Source organism: Chrysoperla carnea, chromosome 1 (genome assembly GCF_905475395.1).
Source record: "Chrysoperla carnea chromosome 1, inChrCarn1.1, whole genome shotgun sequence".
Classification (NCBI taxonomy): domain Eukaryota; kingdom Metazoa; phylum Arthropoda; class Insecta; order Neuroptera; family Chrysopidae; genus Chrysoperla; species Chrysoperla carnea.
The window spans coordinates 39909833-39933259 of record NC_058337.1 but is presented as its reverse complement, the minus strand read 5'-3'; the positions used below and the strand labels follow the sequence as shown (position 1 = coordinate 39933259).

Here is a 23427-nt window from a genome sequence, read left to right as displayed (position 1 = left end):
TCTTGTATTAACTAATTTTCTAGTTTTATTTTTTATAAATTTATACGGAGCGTCTGACGACAGAGTGATATTGTAGCTGCCGAGTCGAGTATATCAATTGTGACATAATCAAATGTAACAAGATTTAAATTTATTTTTTATATTTATTATATTATTATATTTATTAATAGCTGTGAACTACCTGCTTTGCTGGGCAACACCCTCACTTTCATTCCTCCTCCATATTCCCTTGAAAGAGTTACAGTTTTGTAATGTACACGTCATGCTCTTTTATTTGATATCCCACTTGGGTATATTTAAAAACATTCGATTATTCATCCCCATTTTCTCGCTCCATTTTTCCAGCCCCCCTGCCTCGGCCGAGGCTTAAAAATAGATAAAAACAATGCTTGAGACTGGTTCTATTTTTTCTGGATCTATTTAATTTTTTTGGTATTGGTTTTGGGTCTACTTTTTCCAGGGCTATTTTTTTCGATTACCAGTTATACCGGTCGCTATAATGCTATAACCGAATGTAGAAATAACTGATATGTTGTTATAGCCAATAAATTAATATGTGTATACATGAGAATATCGTAGAAATAGGGAATATACATAATTTAAAACTATTAATTAGACAGATATAAGACAGAGAGATTGGACTAAGTATTTGACGTCATATAGTGTTATCCGTAAGAACTCCATGCTTAACTCTGTTTTGCTAGAAAGAGATACACACAAATATGATGGCTTCTACCTTGGTTTCTTTTGATGGCTTTTACCTTGATTGTTTTTAGTGAACTTTCATTCTCCGTATCTCAAAAACTTGAATTTTCTGGACAGAATTTTGAGGACAATTTGATTGAAAGGATTTTACCATTATACGCATTTCTTTTTCGGTCTAAACTTGAATTAATATTTATGTTTCTTTATTATCCGTAAGCCTATAGCGAATGACGGTAGAATTCTTTGACGGTACATATGATTTATTGTGGTGACATAAGGGAAGAGTTAAAATAAGCTAAACATATGCATTGCAGATTTTAATTAATTAAGTATAGTTTGTTTAAAATTATAAATTTAATTAAATGAATTACTGATATATTTTTATATAATGAGGTTGCTCATTGAATAAACTAGTTAGTATGGAAAAGTCGTGTACCTTTGGGCATTAAGAAAAATTTAACATTTTCATTAAACGCTTAACTAAAAATCCTAGAGATTTAATGCTTAAAAAATATCTATACATGCAAAGGAACTGCATGCATACAGAGTGAACCATTTTAATATATTTTGAAGTTTTCTGAATAAAGTAATGTCAAATAGTTCTTAATGTTTTGTACATTTTTATTCTGATTATTTTAACTTTGTAAGCTTTGGCCTCGTAGTGTTAATAAATAGATCCGTAGAGTAAGAATTTCTTATTAAAAACTAACGTTCCCATTGAGAAATGAAATTTGGATACCCAGGGGTATTGATGGGACCAAAGTTGGTTGAAAACCAAGACTTGAGTTGGATCCGATCAAACCCTGCAACTTGTTTATGTGATTTTTTTGTTGGGTTAACTACAAAATGGGCTATTAGCCGTAATAGATGAAAATGGTTCACCCCGTATACATTTCGACAAAGTCTGTAATCGCTTTTTTAGAGATAAAAGTTGAAACTATTCATTTGTATAATCATATTATATAACTGTATATGAATTAAATTTTTAAAACCGTAAGTACAGCTTTATTTTCCCAAGTTAACTAGGTGTTGAAGTCATTCTATTTTGTAATAATAAATTAGTACCGCAAATATATTTAGCGGGTAAAATACCTTCAAATTAATATAAATCATATTTGTCGATTACCCACATATAAAATTTTGCTATGTAGCAATGAAAAATAAAAATATTTAACTATTTAAATTTTTCGATTTAAGCTATGGAGTGGTACTGCTTAAAGGTACACGACTTACCTCTATACATTAATAATAATTTTTAATGATATATCTATATATCTTATCTTTTTTTGATCCTTATTTTGATATTAAATAAAATTTATTTAAACGAATATTTTAAATATTTTTCTGGTATAATTAATTGTTTATGAAAAAAACCTGTCGCATTTGCAAAAGACATTCGATCGAGTTGTTCTGAAATTTAATACAATCAGGAACTAATATGAAGCTATTAAATATTAGCTCATTGAATGAAATATTAGATAATTAAATGAAGTTTAAAGTCCAAAAAAATATGGAAAGATTTTTGTGTGCATTTTTAAGTTCTATCGCCTTTGAACGTTAAATTTATTTGCACTCTACAATAGTACTTAAATTTTTCTATAATATGAAAAAAAATTATCTTTTCTGTTTAAAATGAAAAGTTTTCCATTACGTAATGACAAAAAATAATTCATGTAGATATTTATTTATGACAATAGTTCGTCATCATGTGATGATGAATGATAAAGTATCTATCATATTTCATTCATTTACATATATCTCAACACTGAGTAATAAATTGTTTTTTCGTTGAAATATCTGTGATTTCGGAATATTTTCTGAAAATTATTTGTTTACTTTACTACATAAGTGAGTTATGTACATTTTACAAGAGAAAAACAATTGTTATTTTAGTCGTAAAAACTGTTATTGGAACATTCTGGCAATGCTCTTTCTAAATAACCACAAATTATTTTTTAATTAAGGAGAATTGAAAAAAATAAACTCGAACCCGGACTTCTTGGATTCATGTCAAGCGCTTACCAATTAGGCCATTCGAGTTCTAGACACAGAGTGCTATTTTTTTCAACTCAATGAATTTTATTTTTACTTTGTTTATTCACTTATTTATTATTATTACCTTTTGTTTTTGTTTACTTTTAATCATGTATACGATATTTATTTACATCATGGTCTCTCGATTATAATTGATGATTTTTAATATGATACATACAGCGTAAACTAAATATTGACAAATATATTGTTTAGTAAACTTAATTAAAGAGAATTGAAAAAAATACACTCGAATTATTTTTTAAGGCTCTATTTACAAATATCCAACGACTAATGTCTAATGAAAAAATAAAATATAAATCTGTATTTTAAAACAATAACCCTTTCCAACTCACCCGTTTTAATGTTTTCTTTTACGTCACTGTCCGACAACCCAGCATAGGACGACTTCGCCTGTGGTTGGGAAGCATGGTTCTTGACAATGCTTGCAAACTGCTCGTCAGTACCTATGATCTAGTCATTTTTGATGTTACGGCCTTAATATGCATGTAAGATACACTCTCTGCCTGGATTTTAGCTTGTAAAGCGCTGCAGTCATTCTAAATATGCGTCTGCTCCCGTTCCCGATTGTGTCACAGATATCATCCATGAAAATGTATCATTGCTCTGTACTAGTTTTTTTCATTGGATTTTAACTTCTATTCCCATTTGCAAAAAATGATAACTAAAAGTTTCTCTAACAAGTGAAAACAAACAATTGACTGAATTAATTGTTGAAATACCATGTATAGGCAATGTTGATTACTCTATCGCATTACACATACATACATGTCACACATACATAACTAATATAACTGATATTCCTTTATAATACATACTATATTATTTACGCCTAATTTGCGCCCTCATGGTTAAGCCAGTGATATTTACGAAAAAATGTATCAAACAAAAGTTGTTTTGTTTTTTATAAGAAACATTTTTTACACTAAAACTTTTGTTCTATCTTTAACGGCTTACGAGATGGGTCCTACGGACCCAAGACCCAATTGACTTATGTTGCTCATTTACGAACTCGACCTTACTTTTTATGTCCTGAGTACGCTGTAAAAATTTTAACTTGATATTTTTTTTCGTTTTTGAGTTATCGTGTTTGCAGACGGGCGGGCGGATAACCGAAAATGGACTAATGAGGTGATTTTATGAACACCTATACCAAAATTTTGTGCGTAGCATCAATATTTTTAAACCTTACAAACTTGGGACTAAACTTAGTATACCTTGCATGTTACATATATGCATGGTATAATAAAGAAAATAAATTTTAACCCTTGCCTTCTCAAATTTTTATAACAGGAAAGTGTCAAGTCGTGTGTATTTTTTTTTCAAATGTACACTCACTGTCAGAAAAAGTGCCACAGTTAAAACATTCTAAGCGTACGCATCATATGTTATGTTATAATAGTAACACTTAGAATGTTTTAAAAAGAGCATTTTTTGTGACATTGAGTATACGTGCTTTGAAACGAAAAAATTTATACTTTTTTTTTTTTTTTTGTCGAAAACCCCGAAGTTTCAGTGTGAAAAATCGAATAAAAAATTTTCAATGAATTTTACGTATGTTAATGGGGGTAGAAGTTTGAAGTGCACTCATTTGCAGTGTTTTTTCATCATTCTTATAAAGAATATAAATAGAATATCATTATCAATTATTTAGTTAAATGTATAATACAGTTAGTTAGTTATAAAATATTTAATATGTGTACTTAAAATAATTTTACTCTTTATTTTTTTACATAACTAACAATTTTGTATATTAAATTAAATGAATTTTAATGGAAATGTATTTTTAGTATAATTGGACGGATTGGAGGGGGGCGTACTTAGATTGTTTTAAGTTATCTTTTTGTCTAATCTAATGTATTAAATAAAAAAAACTTTATAAAGTAATTGTTTGATTTTACATAATTAAATTCAATGTTATAGACAAACATAACAGACAGACATTATTAAGTAACTAAATTTGTATATCTATAACAATATCTAATTATAAATTTGCATGTAATTGAATTAATTCAGTTTATTTTTTAGTTTAAATTCTTTATCACGAGACTTTTTGCATATTTTAACGAGTTTTTCTGAACAAAAATCTAGCTATTTTAGATGTTTTTTGTGTCGGTTTTTTTTAATTAATGACCCTTTCTATTAAATGTTTATCCCTTTCCTAGCTGACGTTATTTTTTATTACCGTTTATTGAGGAATATATAATATATATCTTGTAATTCATTTCAAGGTCTCATTTTTTTTTTCTGACGACACTTCGAGAAGTTTAAGTCGATGGATGGATGCTATTAAGAAGATAGCGATAAATTTTAAAATTAAAAATGTCAAAATATACAACTATGCCATCTATGTTTGTATTATACAACTATTACTTAACCCACTAACGCCCTCTCGTTTTTTTTTTTAATATTAACAATTAGTTGTAAATAGAGACGATCGGAAATTAAAGACTTTTAATTATGAATAAATAATTAGCTACTAATTATTTAAGTGGTTGTATATTATGAAAAAGCATCTAAGGAGCAATTTTTTGATATATAATAAGTATTAACATTTGGAGCTAACTTGTTTATGGTAATTTTAAGACTTTCTTTTATTTATTCTTTTAATAATTTAAGCTAAAAATTCTACAATTCCTATTTTTCGAGAGATCGGTAGGAAAATGTTGGCATGATTCATGGTTAAAATTGTTCGATTTAAATAAGAGTATCTTATGATGAACTCTGGGATTATTTTGTTGATCATTTTGGTTGATCTGGATTGATCATTATTTGGGTTGGTTCCCTGATTATTTTAAAATTAAAATTAGAATTATTTCAGTTTTCGCGATGTCATTTTCATCCATGGGAATTTTATAATAAACTTTTCGTAAATCGATTTTACTGAAAAACTTTTTATCATGTAATTTATTATTGAAAACATATAAATGTGGAATTGGGTATCTGGCAGGTATAGTAATCGAATTGAGTCTACGGTAATCACCTGGTTTTTTTTATAAACAAATTTGGCGGATACCTAATGCTTAAATTTACCTGTTATCGATTCACCTAGTTATCTCTCCCCTTTTTGAGCCGAAGTTTCTGGTTTAGAGGTCTGTCCTCGTCTTCCGTATGCATAAAGTATAAACTCTAATGATTTATGAGAAAAATCCAAAAACACTTCATTCGTTAAAAGTGGACATGACTCAATAATATTGATTCATTAATATCGTGATTTGAACAGAAACAACAACCGCTGAAAAAAAAGAGCGAAAAGTATAGGGTAATAACACAATGCCTCCGAAAAATATATTAACGGAACTTTGATTCAAAAATCGTTCAAATTTTTTCGATCAATTTTGGTATCAATATACTCTTTAGACGATCAATATTATGTTCAATATCGATGATGGATGAATAATATTGACCATGTGAGAGGGGCTTTATATAGGAAGCGTCATGGTAAAGAATTATGAGGGTGGCCAGAAGTGCTTTAGAAAGAGCAGTTATTGAAAAATTATGACAGGCAGTCGATCACATTAAATAGCATTTAAAAGTAATTTTCCGTTAATTTTGATTTTTTTCTACAAACATAAATAAAAAGTGCATTTAATTTGATATTAATTGATGTAATTATCGTTGAGTTTAACTTAATGCAAGTGAATTATTGGTCATTTATTATTAATTTTCATGTCATTATGAAAACAAAAATGCTTCAAAATATTGAAGGTTAAAAATTCAGTAAAATTTGGGCACCTCTTGGGGTACCTGCAAATATAAAAACAAACAAAAATCTGACACATCTTATAGTTTGAAAAATTAGTCATTTAAATAAATTGTAATTTTTATAGGTTTTTCGATTGTAAATAATAGTAAATGAAAATTTATGGATGTTTTCATTTGAAAATATGAAATGCATTTAGTCATAAATTTTTTAAATATTTTTATGGTGGTCATTTTATTGGATTTTAAACTATTTGCGTAGTTTTAATTAACTTGAGCTTGAGTTTTATTTCGGAACTGCAGATTGCTAGTTTGATACACACAGATCTGAAAGAATTTTTAAATAGTATGTATGAATGAATCTCTTCAAACTTCTGTCTCAAGCAAGGATCAAATTTATTTTTAAAATTTTCCTTTTAGTTCAATAATATTGAACAACAAATTTTGAGTTTTAATTTTTAAATACTGTAAATCCTATCTTTCTTTGCAATAATATAAAGACTTCATACTGACCTCTGAACGTTTTATTATAAATATATATTAACTTTCCTGCGATTAATTTGGAAAGCTTCTACTTTACTATAATTTATTAATATAATGTGCCGAATTGTCACAAAATGAGAAAAATTGTGAATTATCAGAAAATATAATTGACTTGGGATTTATTGTGGTATTTAGGAAAATGTATGAAATATTTGAAACTGTTATGCAAAAAATTTTTTTTTTACAAATTACACCAAACTTAATATATATTAATTTCGATACCTTCTTTTTGGAATTTTATTAATCCCCGAACTAAAAAAAAACGGTGTTATAAGTTTGACCGCTATATGTGTTTTGTGTCTTTCTGTGACATCGTAGCGCCTAAATCGATGAACCGATTTTGATTTTTTTTGGTTTCGTTTGAAAGGTGATTTAATGAAGAGTGTTCTTAGATGCGTTTCAAGTGCGAGTTTAGTGTTCCGCACCCGAAAAATTTGTCGGGGTTTTTTTAAATTTTGTAAATATCACTTGTTTGTATGCTTAAAACTACCAAAAAATTCAGTTTTTTCTTGTTTGTTTGCAAGACTGAATAAATCTGTGGAAGATATTTTCATTTGGCCATCTGTGAGTGAATTAATCAATTTTCAAAATTTTTCAATTTTCTATTTATTGAAAATTAACATACTGTTTCCCCGTACTATATTATTGGTGGCACATGATCATTCTTAACAGAACACCCTTTACTTTTGTCATCTGTCTTAGATTATTCTCATAAATAATTTATATGAGTAATATTTCCCATGATGCAATTTCTCATCTAATACAATATTCTGTGTTGCATTGTTATAATAAAGATTACACTGATGTTACATTATTTTACAAATAAATACAAAATGATATTATATCAAACATACTATTAAATGAATGAAATTAGAAATTTTATTATTATTTCAAGCTGTTGGTTAATTTTAAATATAATTAAAATATTTACCACACCCTCGTATTTGTATGAATGTATCGGAGGAGAATGAAAAGAAGTATACTATAAATTATAATGAACTCTTAAATCAACAAATTCTATTTATTTGAATGCATCACATTTTTACAAATTGCTAGACCAGGACAGGATCTATAATCCTGTCAGTATTTGCAAATATTGATAATATTATTTATATATACTTTCTAATCGAAAAAAATTAGCGCAGACGAGTGCGAAAGTCCAAAAGCTGGAGCTTTTGTTATAAAACATTCATGATTTTGATCTTTCCTTTTAAATCATCCCGTTTTTGATTATTTCCTGAATAGGTTAAAATTGAATTTCAGGTCAAACATTACAGTTTAAGAAATTGGATAAAATTTTAAAAATGGAAACATATTCGTCATTCAAAGAAACCGGTGCACGCATTTTAGTTTATGTCAAATCAAACTTTACATGATGACTTTAAAACTTCCCCTTGGTGCTGTTAAAAAACAAAAAAATTATTAAAGAACATTGTAGAATTTAAGAACCAGTAAGAGAGAGAATAAGAACATTAGCCTACAGAGTATTTATATCGTGATTGCTAAAAATAAAGCTTTTTTTTTTGGATTAAAACCAGTGTCTATGTCGATATGAAAGTGTTATATATTTTCAAAAGTGGGGAAGGCTAACTTACCAATATGGGAACAATTCAATAAACCTAACCTAGAATAAATTAATTTAAACCTCCCTAATCCAAATGCATTAGTTTAAAGCTGTAAACTATAATCTTCCCTGGATATGTTAAATATCAGGGGTAATTAACCTACATGGTTATAATTATTTTGTTCTTGAACTTTGTACCTTAGGTTTGAATTTTAAGCGTTAATTGAATTCTAAGTCTGTGTGTTTAGTAAATTCTAAGTCTGTGCTCGGCTGATCTCTTGACTAACTTTCGGGTACATTACTGGCAAGTTTTGTTCAAAATAACATTATTTAAAAAAATTATGTATCAGAAAATACATTCGAATCGTAATATTAAATAAATATAATTTTTTGTATTATTAATAATATTAACATATTTTTACTTTTTGTTTGCAGATGAATGTTCGTGTAACGACCATGGACGCCGAGTTGGAGTTTGCAATCCAACCGAGCACCACTGGCAAACAATTATTCGATCAAGTTGTAAAAACAATTGGCCTGCGTGAAGTATGGTTTTTTGGTCTACAATACACAGATTCAAAGGGTGATCTCACATGGATTAAATTGTATAAAAAAGTAAGAATAGTTTTATTAAATTATATTAATTTTAAATTCCAAGGATGAAATTCAAAGTGATTTCATAATAGTAGGAAATTTAAAAAAAATTCGTGCAAATTAATTACAGCTCAGAAAAAAAAACAAGTTTTTTTTTGTTAATTTATTTTCATTACTAATGTAACAGTTATTTTTCTATTTTATGAATTAATTTCTTAGTATAATTGTTTTCCATAGTCTCAAATTTCACGGTATGCTTGTTAGCATTCCGCACTTGCCATAACTATGGTTGCCAACCATAGTATATAATGTAGTATTCTACTATATTTTTGGTAAATATACTATACCACTAGTTTGATTGACATCTAGGCATATAAATATCACGAGTATGCCAGAATACATGCGTTAAGCAATGCATCTAAGTGAGAGGTATTATATACATGTGTTGATCCCCACTCTCTGCAGGCATACAACAGAAGAACTTTTGTATAGCATAAAAGACATCGAAGCCACGATACAAGTCACTTTTGCAATTGCATATAACATCTATAATACATCTTACTTAGACGCATTGCTTAACCCATGTACTCTGTCACACTCGTGATAGTTATATGCCTAGATGTAAATCGAACTAGTGGTATACTTAATATGGCATGCGAAAATACTATTTTTTGATTCTTCACATTGTTTGATTTATGTATCGAGAGATTTAATTATACTTACTGAAAGATTTCTAAAATATAAAAGCACTAGTTTGAGCGGCTCGCAAGGGCCCCGACGGAAATTAAAATGGTTATTTCCGCTAATTTAGGCAACAGGTACTAGTGAAAGGAATACGGTGTACACAAGTGAGCGAGGCGCGGCAAATTCCTAAATCCTAATTTAAAAATACTATATTTTTTTAACAGTTCAAAAAAAGTAAGCAACCTTAGTCATAGCGGAAACAGAGTTTCACCCCAGAGCCGCCCATCTCCTTGATGGACATAAATCCTCATAAGGCAGTTACGCTTTAGAATGTTCACTGACTTGAGCTGCCATTCGAGTCGGGGCTAAGTTTGTCTGTCCAATGGTTTTAGGCAGTAAGGCGAATTTGCAATTTTATTCGATTTTGGTTAAATTTAATCAGTTTTCGGAAAAGTGTATTCAACACTTTTCGTTCGTTCTTTTATAAAGACCAATTGCGTAATTTAAAGTTTTGTCTATTATAAGGATCATTTATTTAAGAATACAATTTTTGCTTTAGGTATTAGCGTAATGTATTCGTTTTCCGAAAAATGTTTCAAATGATAGTTGTCGACTTTTTTTTATTAGGAACATGCTTTCAATTTAAAACTTTCCTCTTTGTCACTCTATGAACAAGTTTTACTTTTAAACTGACTCTGTAAGTCAAGGTCAATTTCAAAGTCATCACAAAGTTTAATTTTAAACTCTCCAATTTTTAGAAAGAACAGTTTTTTTCCGATAAACTTGAAAATCCCAAATATTTTGATGACTATCTTGATTAATCGATGCCTACTTATGTTTTTAAACTTAGATAGACTTAAACTTTTCGAAGAATATTACTCTTTAATTCTATGATAATAAAAATCTGCTCAGCCAATGCCTAGAACATCAAACAAAGCTAGAAAAAATCGAAAATTTTTAAACCTTTAGAATTTTTTCCCCGAAAAGTTTTAGAAAAATTTAACAAAATACTTCTTCTAAATAAGTCAAAGAATATGTGGGAACTTTTTTTAGTTCATCGAAGATTTTCTAACAATTTTTTACGTGAATTTTCGAGATTTCGCATATCGAAATTTGGATTCTGGAGCTAAATTACATAGGAAAACTTGATGAATCCGACGATATCAATCTGCCCGGAATCACTTTGAGTGCCATGGCTAATTTTCTAAAGGTTGTTGAAGACTGGAGGGAAGTCAAATAAATTTTATTATATGTGTAACTTAACGTGTGGAGTTCAAATAAAATGTACTGATATATTTTGAATTGTTTGCTGTTGAAAACATATTTGAACAATCGTTAAAAGTTAATCATCTTCTCATTCGCACACATGTTTCGTAGAAATAAGAGACATTGTCACGTTGTTTGTAACGTTTTTTGTCAAAGAAATATTTTTAATCTCATACTTTGTTTAATACGATATTTTTACATATGCAAATACTTTTTAAGCCCGAAGAGAAGAGACAGCATCTGCTGAAAAAAACAATTTTAATTTTCTTCAATATTTTTTCCATCAATATTATTGTTTTAATACATTTCTCATAGTAGGAGAGCTGATTAACAATTTGGGGTACGTTCTTGAGGTACTACGGAAAATTTTCTAATTGTCCTTGAAGGGTCCCTAAATCAGATTGTTAGAAAAAATTTCGAAAAAAGTAATTTTTGGGGATGTTCTTCCAATTTTTCGAGGAGTTGCAATAGAAGAGTTGAAATTTGTCTCTTTCCCGAAGGTTCCAAGCAGTTGTGTCGAATGCAAAAAACCGCACTTAGGGAATTTGCGGTCTGGTTAACATTTAGACCCAACTGATTGGTCTGGCTTTTTGTTTCTTTAATTCCTTAAATATATAACTTAAGAATATAAAAATTTCAAAAACATTTTTTAATAAATATCCCTTAAAAAGTGTTGCTAGAGTGTCGCTACCCTTCAGCCAGACCTCGACTATCTTATTTAGGGATCCGTCAAGGACAATTACAAAATTTTTCGTATCCTCAAGAACGTACTCAAAATTGTTCACCAGCTCCATTAGTCAATTTCCGGTTGTCTGTCGGTCTATCTGGAAGCACGATAACTCAAAAACGAAAATAAATATCTAGCTGAAATTTTTATAGGGTTCTCAGTACCTAAAAAGTGAGGTTGATTTCGTGAATGAGCAACATAGGTCGAGGTCTTAAGTCCGTAAGACCCAATTAATTGAATCTTGTAAATCGTTAGAGATAGAACAAAAGTTTAAATGTAAAAAATGATCCTTTTAAAAAAATAAACAACTTTTGTTTGAGGTAGGGAGTTGAAAATTTGTAGGTAGCTTCAACTGGTGGTCTTGTGAAACAATCTCGAAAAACGAAATAAATTCTAGAAAATAATTTCGAAATACCTATTCGAAAACTGCTTTTCGACTGCCATAATTGTGTTAGTTTTTTTAAACTCTTCTAATTTATAAACAAAAATACAAGCACTAACATTCAACTCTTTCTATACATGTTATTTCAACAATAAACTCCTAAAATTTCTTCCTAAAATTTAAAAAATATTTCAGTATATACAGGGCATTTAAACGAGTAGAGTAGAAATAATCACTTGGGTGTCACACACACAAATCGTGTAAAAAATTTAACTACATTTACTTAGAGAGAGGTGTTTATAAATATTTTTAAGACTCATAACAGGTTTTTATTCATTATTAATTATTATATTCTACAAAATACAGAGTGTTTATGTAGGTAATGCAAACAAAAATCGTCTACAATTGCTTTTTAGTATTACATAGGATTTCCTGTTATACGACATACAAAATTTGCTTTATAACAAGACGGGTCGTATAGACCCAAGACTCGATTGACCTATGTTGTTCATTTGCGAACTCAAACTCAATTTTTAGAACACGCTATAAAAATTTCATCTCGATACCTTAGTAAAAATGCATATAATACTTCTGTTCTTCAGCTAAAATGTCTTGCGCGACAATCTTCAAGTCTTTGCCAGTTGAGTTAAAGTCATGGGCTTATCAAGGGCATTGCAAAGGGCAGCCTGGAGCATTGCTTCATCCTCTGGACTAGGTTAATTTAGTTTGACTAAGTATACTGTTGTATTGATAAAGTTGTTAAGCCGAAAATTCGTCCCCTTCTAGACCAAAAATTCAAGTTTCACCCCTCCCTCTCCTTGGGGTGTATCAAAATCTGAATACGCTCATAATTGAGACTCTACCGTATTGGTACGAGAATATGATTTGCAAATAGATTTATCACTATTAAAGTTTTTGAAGTAGGTATATTAAAAAATGAACTTGAAATATTTGTATAAAACTACTAAAATAGTGAACTCGTTGAACTGATAAAGCACGAAAACCAATCAATAATATATAAATAAATTTTACTTTTGTTTAAACAATGGGCAATAAAATTCACATTTTTTAAAATCCATATTGATTTTATTCAAACGTGTAGTAAATGAATTTCTCTTAATGTTTGTATTTCCTAATAAAAAGTTGATATGAAACACTCAAACGTCCTCTACATAGAGATAAGGTTACAAATTAGCCTCTAGGAATTCTAAGTCAAGGAAATCATAAACAATATACAAATAGAAATAATTCATTTACAAAGTGCGTAGTTAAAATATTTTGAAAATTCGCAAAATCAGTAGAAATATAAACATGACACGATTTGTATGGTGTACCTAAACCAACCTTTGCGCTAATTGGTCTTAAACCAATATATCCGGCATCAGTGATCATAATATTTGCCAATTTATCATGAAAATTTACTTTCTGAGACTACAAGAACAAAAATAAAAGAAAGATTCTGCTGAAGTGATTCGTGATAAATTTGCAGCAGAATGAATACTTTTTACGTCTGCTCTGTAATAAAAAGCCAAAATTTTTGAATTTTTCTGCTTATTAAGAAAAGTCTTCCAATTCTTTTCACTTATTTCCCAAGTTTAAAATCGAAATCTAACGATCCAATTTTTACTAATCCTTGGAAAATTTTCAAGCTTAAACATGTACACTGTACAGTCATCATACTTACCATGATGATTTCATGTGTCTGTTTCTTTTACATATACGAACTTTCTTTTTGTATACCTCTGAGTGCAGAACACTGGTATTGCTAAGGCTCTCTCCATACGAATGTAACAATATTTTTAGTTGCGACAATCATGGGTAAGGGTGTCAGAGTTTTCAAATTTGAAATCGTACGAAAAGTATTTACTACTACAGTAAACAATTGTCGCGGTAGCTAATAGAAAAAAAATTGCGTGCGTTATATGTGTGATTAACAAGTGATTTAGTACGAAGCACTGTTGATGGAAGTACAACTTACACTTCTCCGATTTGTTTACTGTTTTAATTAGAATGAAAACCAACAATATTGTTTCAATACAAGTGAAATTTACATTAAAAAATGTAAAAACCCCCGACAAATGTTTTGGATGCGGAACTATGTACTCGTACTTGAAACATAGCTAAGAACACAAATAAATTAGCTTTCAAACAAAACAAAAAATCAAGACCGATTCACCCATTAAGGAGAAATAATGCCACAGACAGACCGACAGACACATTGCGGTCAAACACCCCTCTTTTTAGTGTGGTGGTTAAAAAACCATTTTATAAAAAAAAATTTTAATATTTTCAGTCCGTAAATTAAAAATCACCATCATTTCAAAAATAATATTTCTATATAATTGTTGCTTTTATACAGAGGTTAATAAATTGATAAAAATTAACAAAAAAATGCGAGCTCATTTAAATTATTGAAATTTATTATTATGTACGCACATGATTGATGAGTCATTGAAAAATTTCAGACTTGTTTATCCACCTTTCTCCTAAATTTATAAGTCCCACCAAACTTTAAATTCAAATGAAACACCTGTGTACTAATCGTTTTACTATAAATGATTTTAGAACTTCAGAAACATTATATTCATTATAATTGTGTAAAAATGTGCAATTATGTAAAAATATGCGATTGACTAATGACTTAAAAAATTTATGGTTTGTTTATTGTAAAAATTTGATACTCCTTCGTGACATTTAAAAAAAAAAAATTATTCTTAAAATTAAAAAAGGTTATTGTTTACTAACTTTGCGTAGATCTACTTTGAATTACCAAATGCACGCAAAAATCCTTAAACATGATAAGAAAGCTTCATTATAAAATTTGTTTCGCTGTTGTATATATTATTATATATATGCATAAAAAATGGCACTATTACCAAGCTGTATATTTTCGTATTGTTGTTTTCATTATACACATAAGAACTAGCTTCAATAGGGTATTATCGTTAGTCAAAAATAAATCATGAAATTTGAAGAAAGTTAAAATTTATGTAAAAATATACTTAAATATTCTGATTTCGAGTCATAAAAGCACATTTTTCTTTCAAAATATTAAAATTAAAAATCGTAATTTTTAAACTGCATATCACGTGATCTAAAACGCGGGTAAGCCCTGCTGTGATGTCATAGCGGTATGAGTCATAGACCATCAGTTAGTTCAGTGTAGACAGCTGGGCATAATATATACAAGTATTTATATTTATTATAATCAGATGTCTATGAATATATCTGTCAAATATATTAGTGTTATTTCGTATAGTGATACCCATAATACGTCATCAAATTGGATGCCCGCGTTTTTGACAGTTTAAAAAAGGCTTAAAATTTAATTTAAGTTTTTGGCAAGAAAGCGTGTGTATTTTTCCGAAATAAATTTTGGGTGGCTTTGTTTTTAAACAAATTGTCCGTATGTATTCAATGTTTAATTAAATTATTACTTTTTCTTCTTTGAAAACCAATTTTGTCTGAATGAACAAAAACTTTCAATTTTAATAAAATTCCTTTTAAAATACAATTTATATTGAGAGAATTCATTCTCAGGTCAATGCCTTATAACCAACCAAAAGGAAGAGTTAAAGTGAGCACTATCAAAAGTTAGAAAATAAAAAAACTAAAACAGTTGGATCTTTTGTGAAAACCGTTTTATTATTATGTTTTCATTATCTAAAATACACCTTGGGCAAGGTATTTCCTTTTCTTATTTTTAATTTCTAAAAATATTAATTCTTCTCATGCAAATATTTACCAATAGGCATATCTTGACATTTAATTACATAAAGGTAAATAACATGCGTTGAGTTTTTCAAATACACTGTTTCAAATTTTTGTCAATAGTCGGCGCAATTATTTTATAGTTTGATAATTAAATTTTATTTTAATATATATGAATGAATAAAGTAGCTAATAAAACATGTTTTATAATTAAAAAATATGAATTTTCGACAAAAAAAGAGGAATTCTAAAATTGGTCATAATTTTTGGTTCAGTAATTTTTTTTTTCCAAAAGTTTAAAGTCTTGTTTAATCACTTTCGTCAGTGAAAGTGCAATAATAATAAATAAATAATAATACAATGCCACCTATTTGCAAAATCGCCCGTACCTACTCGCACTAATCACCTAAAAAGTGTAAATGTATGAAATCATCCTTACGTTGTGTTGTATCGGATTTATGTGTAATCGAGATATTAAAATCAAAAAATGCATTTTTTTAAATGCCTATATATATCAAGAAACAAAAAGTGTTAAAAATACACAAAAAAGTAAAATCAATTGGTTTTCTAATCGAATATTTGATTAAAAATAAACACTCGATAATCATCACATTTCTTGTCAAAATTCTCATCAAAAATTTTCATCTTAAAAAGCGATTTCTTTTAATGCGCTGACAACTCGGAAATGGCGATATTATATGAAAAAAGTCACAAGACCAAAATTGTTTAGAAATGTCCAATAGGTAAAATCCAATTGGTTTTAAATCAAATATTTGAAATCACACAATAATCGTTAATTTTGTCGAAATGACGAAATTTGGGAAAAAATATCATGGTACGAAAAACTTTTAGAATAGTTCAAAATATAACATCAAATTTTTCATGATTTTTCAGCACGTTTAGAGAATGAATTGTTCACACAGTCAAACGAACAGTGTGCACACGGTCCCGTAAAAATCGATGGTGTTTTTTTTAATTCCGACCTCAAAAGTGTTATTTTCTCAACTAATGTGGAATAGTTTTTTTGAACAATCTAGTTAAGAAAATAATAAAATCATATTGATGTGATGTATGCGGTAAACATTAACATTAATTATTACTGGAATGTTGTTAAATATTTAATAAATATAATTTATTAATTATTAGAAATTTATATATTTATTTTATCTAGATCTAAAAGAAATATTTCTATATATGCTTCATTTCCTGATATTTTGCTCACGTATCTTTTGGGACGTTTAAACCAATTTATATTTTGTTAAATTACTTCTTGCTCTTATAAATATCTAATATCATGTGATTTTAAGTATCTTGGAAGGATTTTTTAATTTACGAGATTACTAAATCAAAAAGTAGACAACTATGCCAAAGAAAACACTCCATGAAAGTTCCTTTGAAACTCTTATTGAATATTTCCATAATAATGATAAAACAAGCTCTTTATGTGAATGTGATCCTTATGGTCCACATCATGAACTTCCCAGACAATAAATATTAATATTATTTTCTATCGCAAAAATGCGCAGCTTAGAAGCTAAACACGAACCTTGTATACAAGTGGTCTTAGGATCATCCCCCGGCTCTTGGGGGATATTCATAAATATTTCTGTAAATAGTAATTTTACACACAAAATGGCCAGGAGACAGATGATCGTTTAATAGATTTTCTACACCTTTACTAATTATCAAAATATTTACAGAAAAATTTTAGTGTTATTTTTAACTTCCCAGTATAGAAAGTTATTGTAAAGGGACCGTTTTTCGAAATTTTCAACATATCTTTGCGTTTCAAGCAGCAGACTCGTTGACACGAGAGGGCTCGTCTCAAACGCCCCTCACCTGAGCCTGGCATTCCCATAGAAAGATGCTCTATAATTTATCGAATCAACGAATGGCTACGGCAAGCCCATCTTGATTACTGGGACTTTGCGCCGGGTATGTGACAGGCCAAACTATGTTTAACCACAGGCCATTCGACTTTGCTCCCTTGAAATTTACTTGAGCACAGTTGAGAAGGGTGGCGGGACTCTTGACAGGATATTGTCGATTGAACTATCACCTTCCCAATAGGGCCTGTATGGAGACCCACTTGTAGAGCCTGTATGGAGGATAACGATACCTTCATGTTTTTTGCACTTGCAGAAATCTGCAGGGCGTTAGATTCAGCATGTTCGGGTCCGAAACCTGGGAGAGATCCCGACAGAGAAACTGTGGGCTTTCTGTGTGGCGTTTGGTCTCGGCAGAATCCTTTAGTTTCATCTGATTTTAATAGCCTCTCGTCTTCGGGTGGCAGGTCGTTCTCAAGGAGGGCACAGATGACTTTTGGTCTAGATGCTAGGAACCCACTTGCGGTTCCTCCTTTTGTTTTATTATTTATTATTTATTTCATGGTTAAGACAAGAAATTATCACCAATTTGGAGAAAAAGTTTGTGTATGTATCGATATCACGCGAACAAAAAATGATATCGACTTCGTTGGGATGTCAATCGAAGCATTAGAACGATTTATTTTTATAACTCTTTATTATACTGGGAAGTTATTTGTGTGGACTTGAAGGGTCCTGCCAGACCCATTCTGAGAGAGGCTAGAATGATTACTTTAAAATGGAGTGAAAGTTTCCATTTCAACCAACAGTACGTTAGGCTTGTTGGCTTTTAAATGATTATCAAGGGCAAAATCCAATTCAAGATCGTTATGATGTCCCCTCCTTTAAACCAAAAGTTTTCGCATTGAGTTTCTCAGTAAAGAGTGACTAAGAGCTTGAACATAATGTGTATATTCGAACACACATTATACTCGACTTACTTTAAGCTCGTAAGATCATGATTCTTATATTCACGAAGTGATTACACAGATTTTAAGGTCGTAAACGTAATTATTAATTTGTACTAATTATAATTAACCCTAGTGTTTGTTTTTTAACATGTAGTATATATGAAAGATGTTTTATTTATACTAAACATTAAACAGTGTGAATATATTTAATATACAACATACATAGTTATGACTCGACGAATATATAATTAATAATTTTTTTTTCAAGGAAAACCACATTTCTATAGTAAACTTTTTAAAGATGATTGGTTATCGATTAGAATATCTTGATTATTACATAATTTATGCATATTTTTATTACTGATGAGAAAGTATTCTGAATATTATTATTTTTGTAATTATAATCATGAAGTAAATTATAATCATACAGTACCTATGATCCTTATCCCTATATATTATAAATGTGAAAGTAAGGATGTTTGTTTGTTTGTTTGTTAAGCTTTCACGCAAAAACTAATGAATGGATTTGAATGAAACTTAACAATAATATTGCTCATACATCAGAATAACATATGAGCTATAATTTATAAGGATAAAATTAAAAAAATAATTAAATTTAATCTGACATTACCATACATTACAGATTTCTGTAAAAATTGGCAATTGTAAAACAATTCATGGCCATCTTTTCTGATATACTCAATCAATTATGACATATATTTTACCTGTGAAAACAATCCCTACCATTCTTTCGAGTGTTATGGGATAAGGGGATAAGTGAGAGCAATCGAAATGAAGGCTACAAAGCGGTGGTCTTTCCCAATCTATAATTCTAAACCCAGCGAAACGAGTAGGGATCAAGCTAGTCACAACTTTGTAGAAAAATCATATAATATATAAAAAGGTTGTTTCAATATTTGAAATATTTGTTCAAGAATTTCTCTGTACAAATCGATGATCGAAAAAGTGTGTAAGCTAAAGTCTATCTTTCTACCCTCTATTCGGTTAATTGTTTCAAAAAACGAGTTTTAAATTTGTTTTTTAATTATCTCTCTAAAAAAAAGGTTATCATCTAATTTTAAGCAGATTAAAAGGAAATGTAATCTCTTTTCTTGTGTCTGATCCTTTCCTTTACCTATAAAAAGGTACAGGTAAAAAAGCAAAAAATTACAAAAAATAGAAATTAGGTCATTTTTTTTTCCTATTTGTTTCAACTGATTTGGCATGAAATTTTTTTTTTAATTTTTGAAAAATAATCCTGTGTAATATTCGATTCTCTAAAAAAAAAAGGGATATAAAATTTCTTAAAATTTTGTTTAGTTTAAGAAATATTTGGAAAAAACCAAATGGAGTACTCTTTCACCAGTATATTCAATTTCCACCCTCTCATTTAATAGCACTCCGCGGTTTTTTCTTCTTTAATAACCTATTGAACGATTCATGCAGTAAAAACTCGTTAACGTCTTAGTTCCTTATTTCTCGTTTTAGTTATTTGTGAAAAATAAAATAATTTTGCGTAAAATTACGGACTCTTTTATCTTGAAGTCGGTTAGATATTTCTTTTTTATTGTAGGTGGTTAAGTTTGATTAGAATGAATAATGTACGTATTTATGTATGTTTTATTAAATTTTAATGTAAATACGTTGTACATACATTTAAATTACTTAATTATTGTCTTCTTGAACAATATTATTAAAGTTAAATTACATACAGTAAATAGCAGTTAAAGTGAAATCTTTTTATTATCAATTTTGTTTGTTTTTATTAAGGAAAGATATGCAAATTTTATATTGGAATGATAATCATAAATTTCTCTTTTGTGACATTGTGTATTTGAAGATCATTATGTTTACTGGGAAATTTTTATTTTACTTTAACAAGTAAAGATCCCGAAGCATTTGTGTTTCCGCATAAATGTACATTTTTTATCGTATCCAATATTAATGTCATATGAACTTACTAGCAAATAAAGTGTACAAAAAGAGTAGAAAAAAAGAAAACGGAATCCCATATTTACCAATACAATTTTGAGAGTTACTCCATTGATATAAAAGTCAAATTGAAACTTTTTAATAATAATAATAATTTATTTGCAAAAGACCAATACAGGTGTACAAAAATTAGATTTCAAGTATTTCATATTGAAATAAAGTAAAAATACTTTCAATCAATTACCTAACGATTGGAACAAGTACAGCTAAATATTTGTACTTACAATAGAATGGGATTGAATTTAAAATATGAATTCATTGATACAAAATCACTGAAGTTAAACAAACAAAATCATTACTTCTATGAAAGAGATTGATTTTAGTTCATGCAAGTCATGCATTTTATCGATGAATCTATCATGTCTAGTCCATATGTGATTGAGCGAACTTCATGAAGATTGTTGTTACTAGTTAACAGAGAGCTTGAAATAAACTTAATCATTTTTATAAGATTTACCATATTTTTTGGTATATATGTAACAAGCATCGATAGCGCATTTGGTTAAGCTGTAAACTTAAGACTCTAAAATCAATAGTAATCCATAAGCCGTTGGTTCGCGTTTACGGTTTTCCAAGGCACATTTTATTTGGGTAAACATTTTTCAAATGTTCTTAGTTTTCAATCGTAGTTTGACGATTAAGCGAGCTAAATTTATCACTTAGCTTAAGCAGTTAGAAGTGGACGCTAATCATAAATCATAATTCAAAATATTGTGTCGCGCACTTAGTTTGTTTATACAGACTAAGTGTTTCTGTAACTAATTCATTCAGAGGATGCAGTGATAAAATTCCTGACAATATAGAAAATTATTTTACAAATTTTGGATCTGATTACCATTAACGAACTAGAGCTTTGTTATTTATCGTGATTATAAGAATTTGAAAAGTTAATTTCGAGTATTCCAACTAAAGTTTTTTTTATTTCCATTACCAAAATTGTCTATTTTTCAGAATTTCGCATTTAATATAAGTTAGAACAAAGTTGCCTTTTTTTATTGTTATATATTTAAAATTATTTATAAAAATAATTGAATAAACTATATCTGTATTTTAAGACATGTAATTTTAGTTATCTCGTAAACTAAACGTCATAATTGAATTTGTTTTTGATATTTTATTAAAAATATCAAAGAAATAAAAAATAATTTTTAAATCATTTTCAGTCAAAAGTGACAATACAATAATATTATCAGCCTTTTCGATAAATCACAAATACTGATGATCAAAGCTAAATATAAGCTGTCAATCAATAAAAAAAATCAATAATAATGTTTTAATTCTGACTCTTGAAGAAATCGAAAATGGTTATCAAGACATGCGCAAAATAACAATGATTTTATAACCAACCACAACTATAAATACTGGGAAATTGAGTATTTGTTACTTGGGTAAAGAATTATGTTACTGTTTATAGACACATCTTATAGAAGAATGAAGGTAAAACCCCGTTATTATCATTAAAACTAGTTTAAAGGTAAAAAATTTTGAGTCGATAAAACAAAAATATTTGCTATACTCATTGTCCACACGCCCTTAAGGTTTTAACAAAGTTAATTATCATTTCCAATAATAACATCACATTCTCTAAATTACTTTTTTAATGATTTTTTTAAGATATGAGAGGGAATTATAAAATACAATCTAAAAAGTTAAATATTTAAAATATTTGGTATAATATGCGAATAATGACGCATAAATTTTGGATTTTCTGATAAGAAATTTAGAGAAAAAGTAAAAACTACAAATCTTGTGATATGAAAATATTTGTACATTTTTTTACTTATTTTACTGATAAATTTTGTTAGTTATTATATTGTAATAAATTTTGTTTTTATCAAGGAATATTAGTTGATAATACCGTTTTCGATAGACTCATTTAATTGACTTTGTTGCTTACCTGTCTCTCTGCTATAAGCTATATCAAATGTAAGTGACTATTACCTGTAAGTAAAAACTCGAGATTCGTTTAGAATGTTCACAAAATGGCAATTGAGAAGATGACTAAATTTTTTTACTTTACTCCTTTTGAAGAATTCTCACTGCACGGGCAGAAAAGTGAAGTTGGTTTCTCTATGTATAATATTCTATAGAAAAAGGTTGGCAACCATCTTTGAATATAACTTTGAATAGAAGTTATAAAATTTTATAACTTCTTCGTTTTTTCATCAATTTTTATATAACTTTCAAATTTTATTATGATATCAAGTCTATTTTTACATAATGTGGCAAATTCGATATGAGTCATAGACGCAATTATCATTTACATACGTTCAGTGTTTCCCTTCAGCAAGACACACAAAAACTGCCTATTTCAAATTCTCTGGCAATCGACGCCAATCTGAATTTTTTCTACGTAAGAAATTTTAAATTAGCAAGCAAAATATAATTTATAGCAACTTTTAGATCGATCGATAGATGTTGTTGAACCTCCATAAAAAGTAATTTATCTAATTCCGACCAATTGTTAATAGGGCAACATCAATCATTTGATTCTTGAAGATTTGATTCCCTGGCTTATGATGCCGTTTCTCAGACATTTGCACATGCACACTCAACTTCCTACAGAATCCGGTCAATTAAATCATTTTTGGATTTGCGAAGATATAAACAAACTACTTGGTATGGCTTGACAACGCATGTTGGTAGCCCATGCATATAAAAGTTTCATGTTAATAAATACTAAAAAAGTAATAAAATTATAATTCTCATAGTACTCAGTAATTTGCAAT

At 28.8% G+C, this 23427-nt stretch overlaps 1 protein-coding gene across 2 annotated transcripts in view; it reads left to right on the top strand.

Moving 5' to 3' along the window:
- Nucleotides 1-23427, top strand: part of LOC123290868 (moesin/ezrin/radixin homolog 1) — a 71394-nt gene that overhangs the window by 18983 nt on the left and 28984 nt on the right. For both annotated transcript variants that reach the window (XM_044871217.1, XM_044871216.1), the window contains one exon: nucleotides 9002-9181. In XM_044871217.1, coding sequence (XP_044727152.1) covers nucleotides 9002-9181 — 180 coding nt within the window. The remainder of the gene's footprint in view (nucleotides 1-9001; nucleotides 9182-23427) is intronic.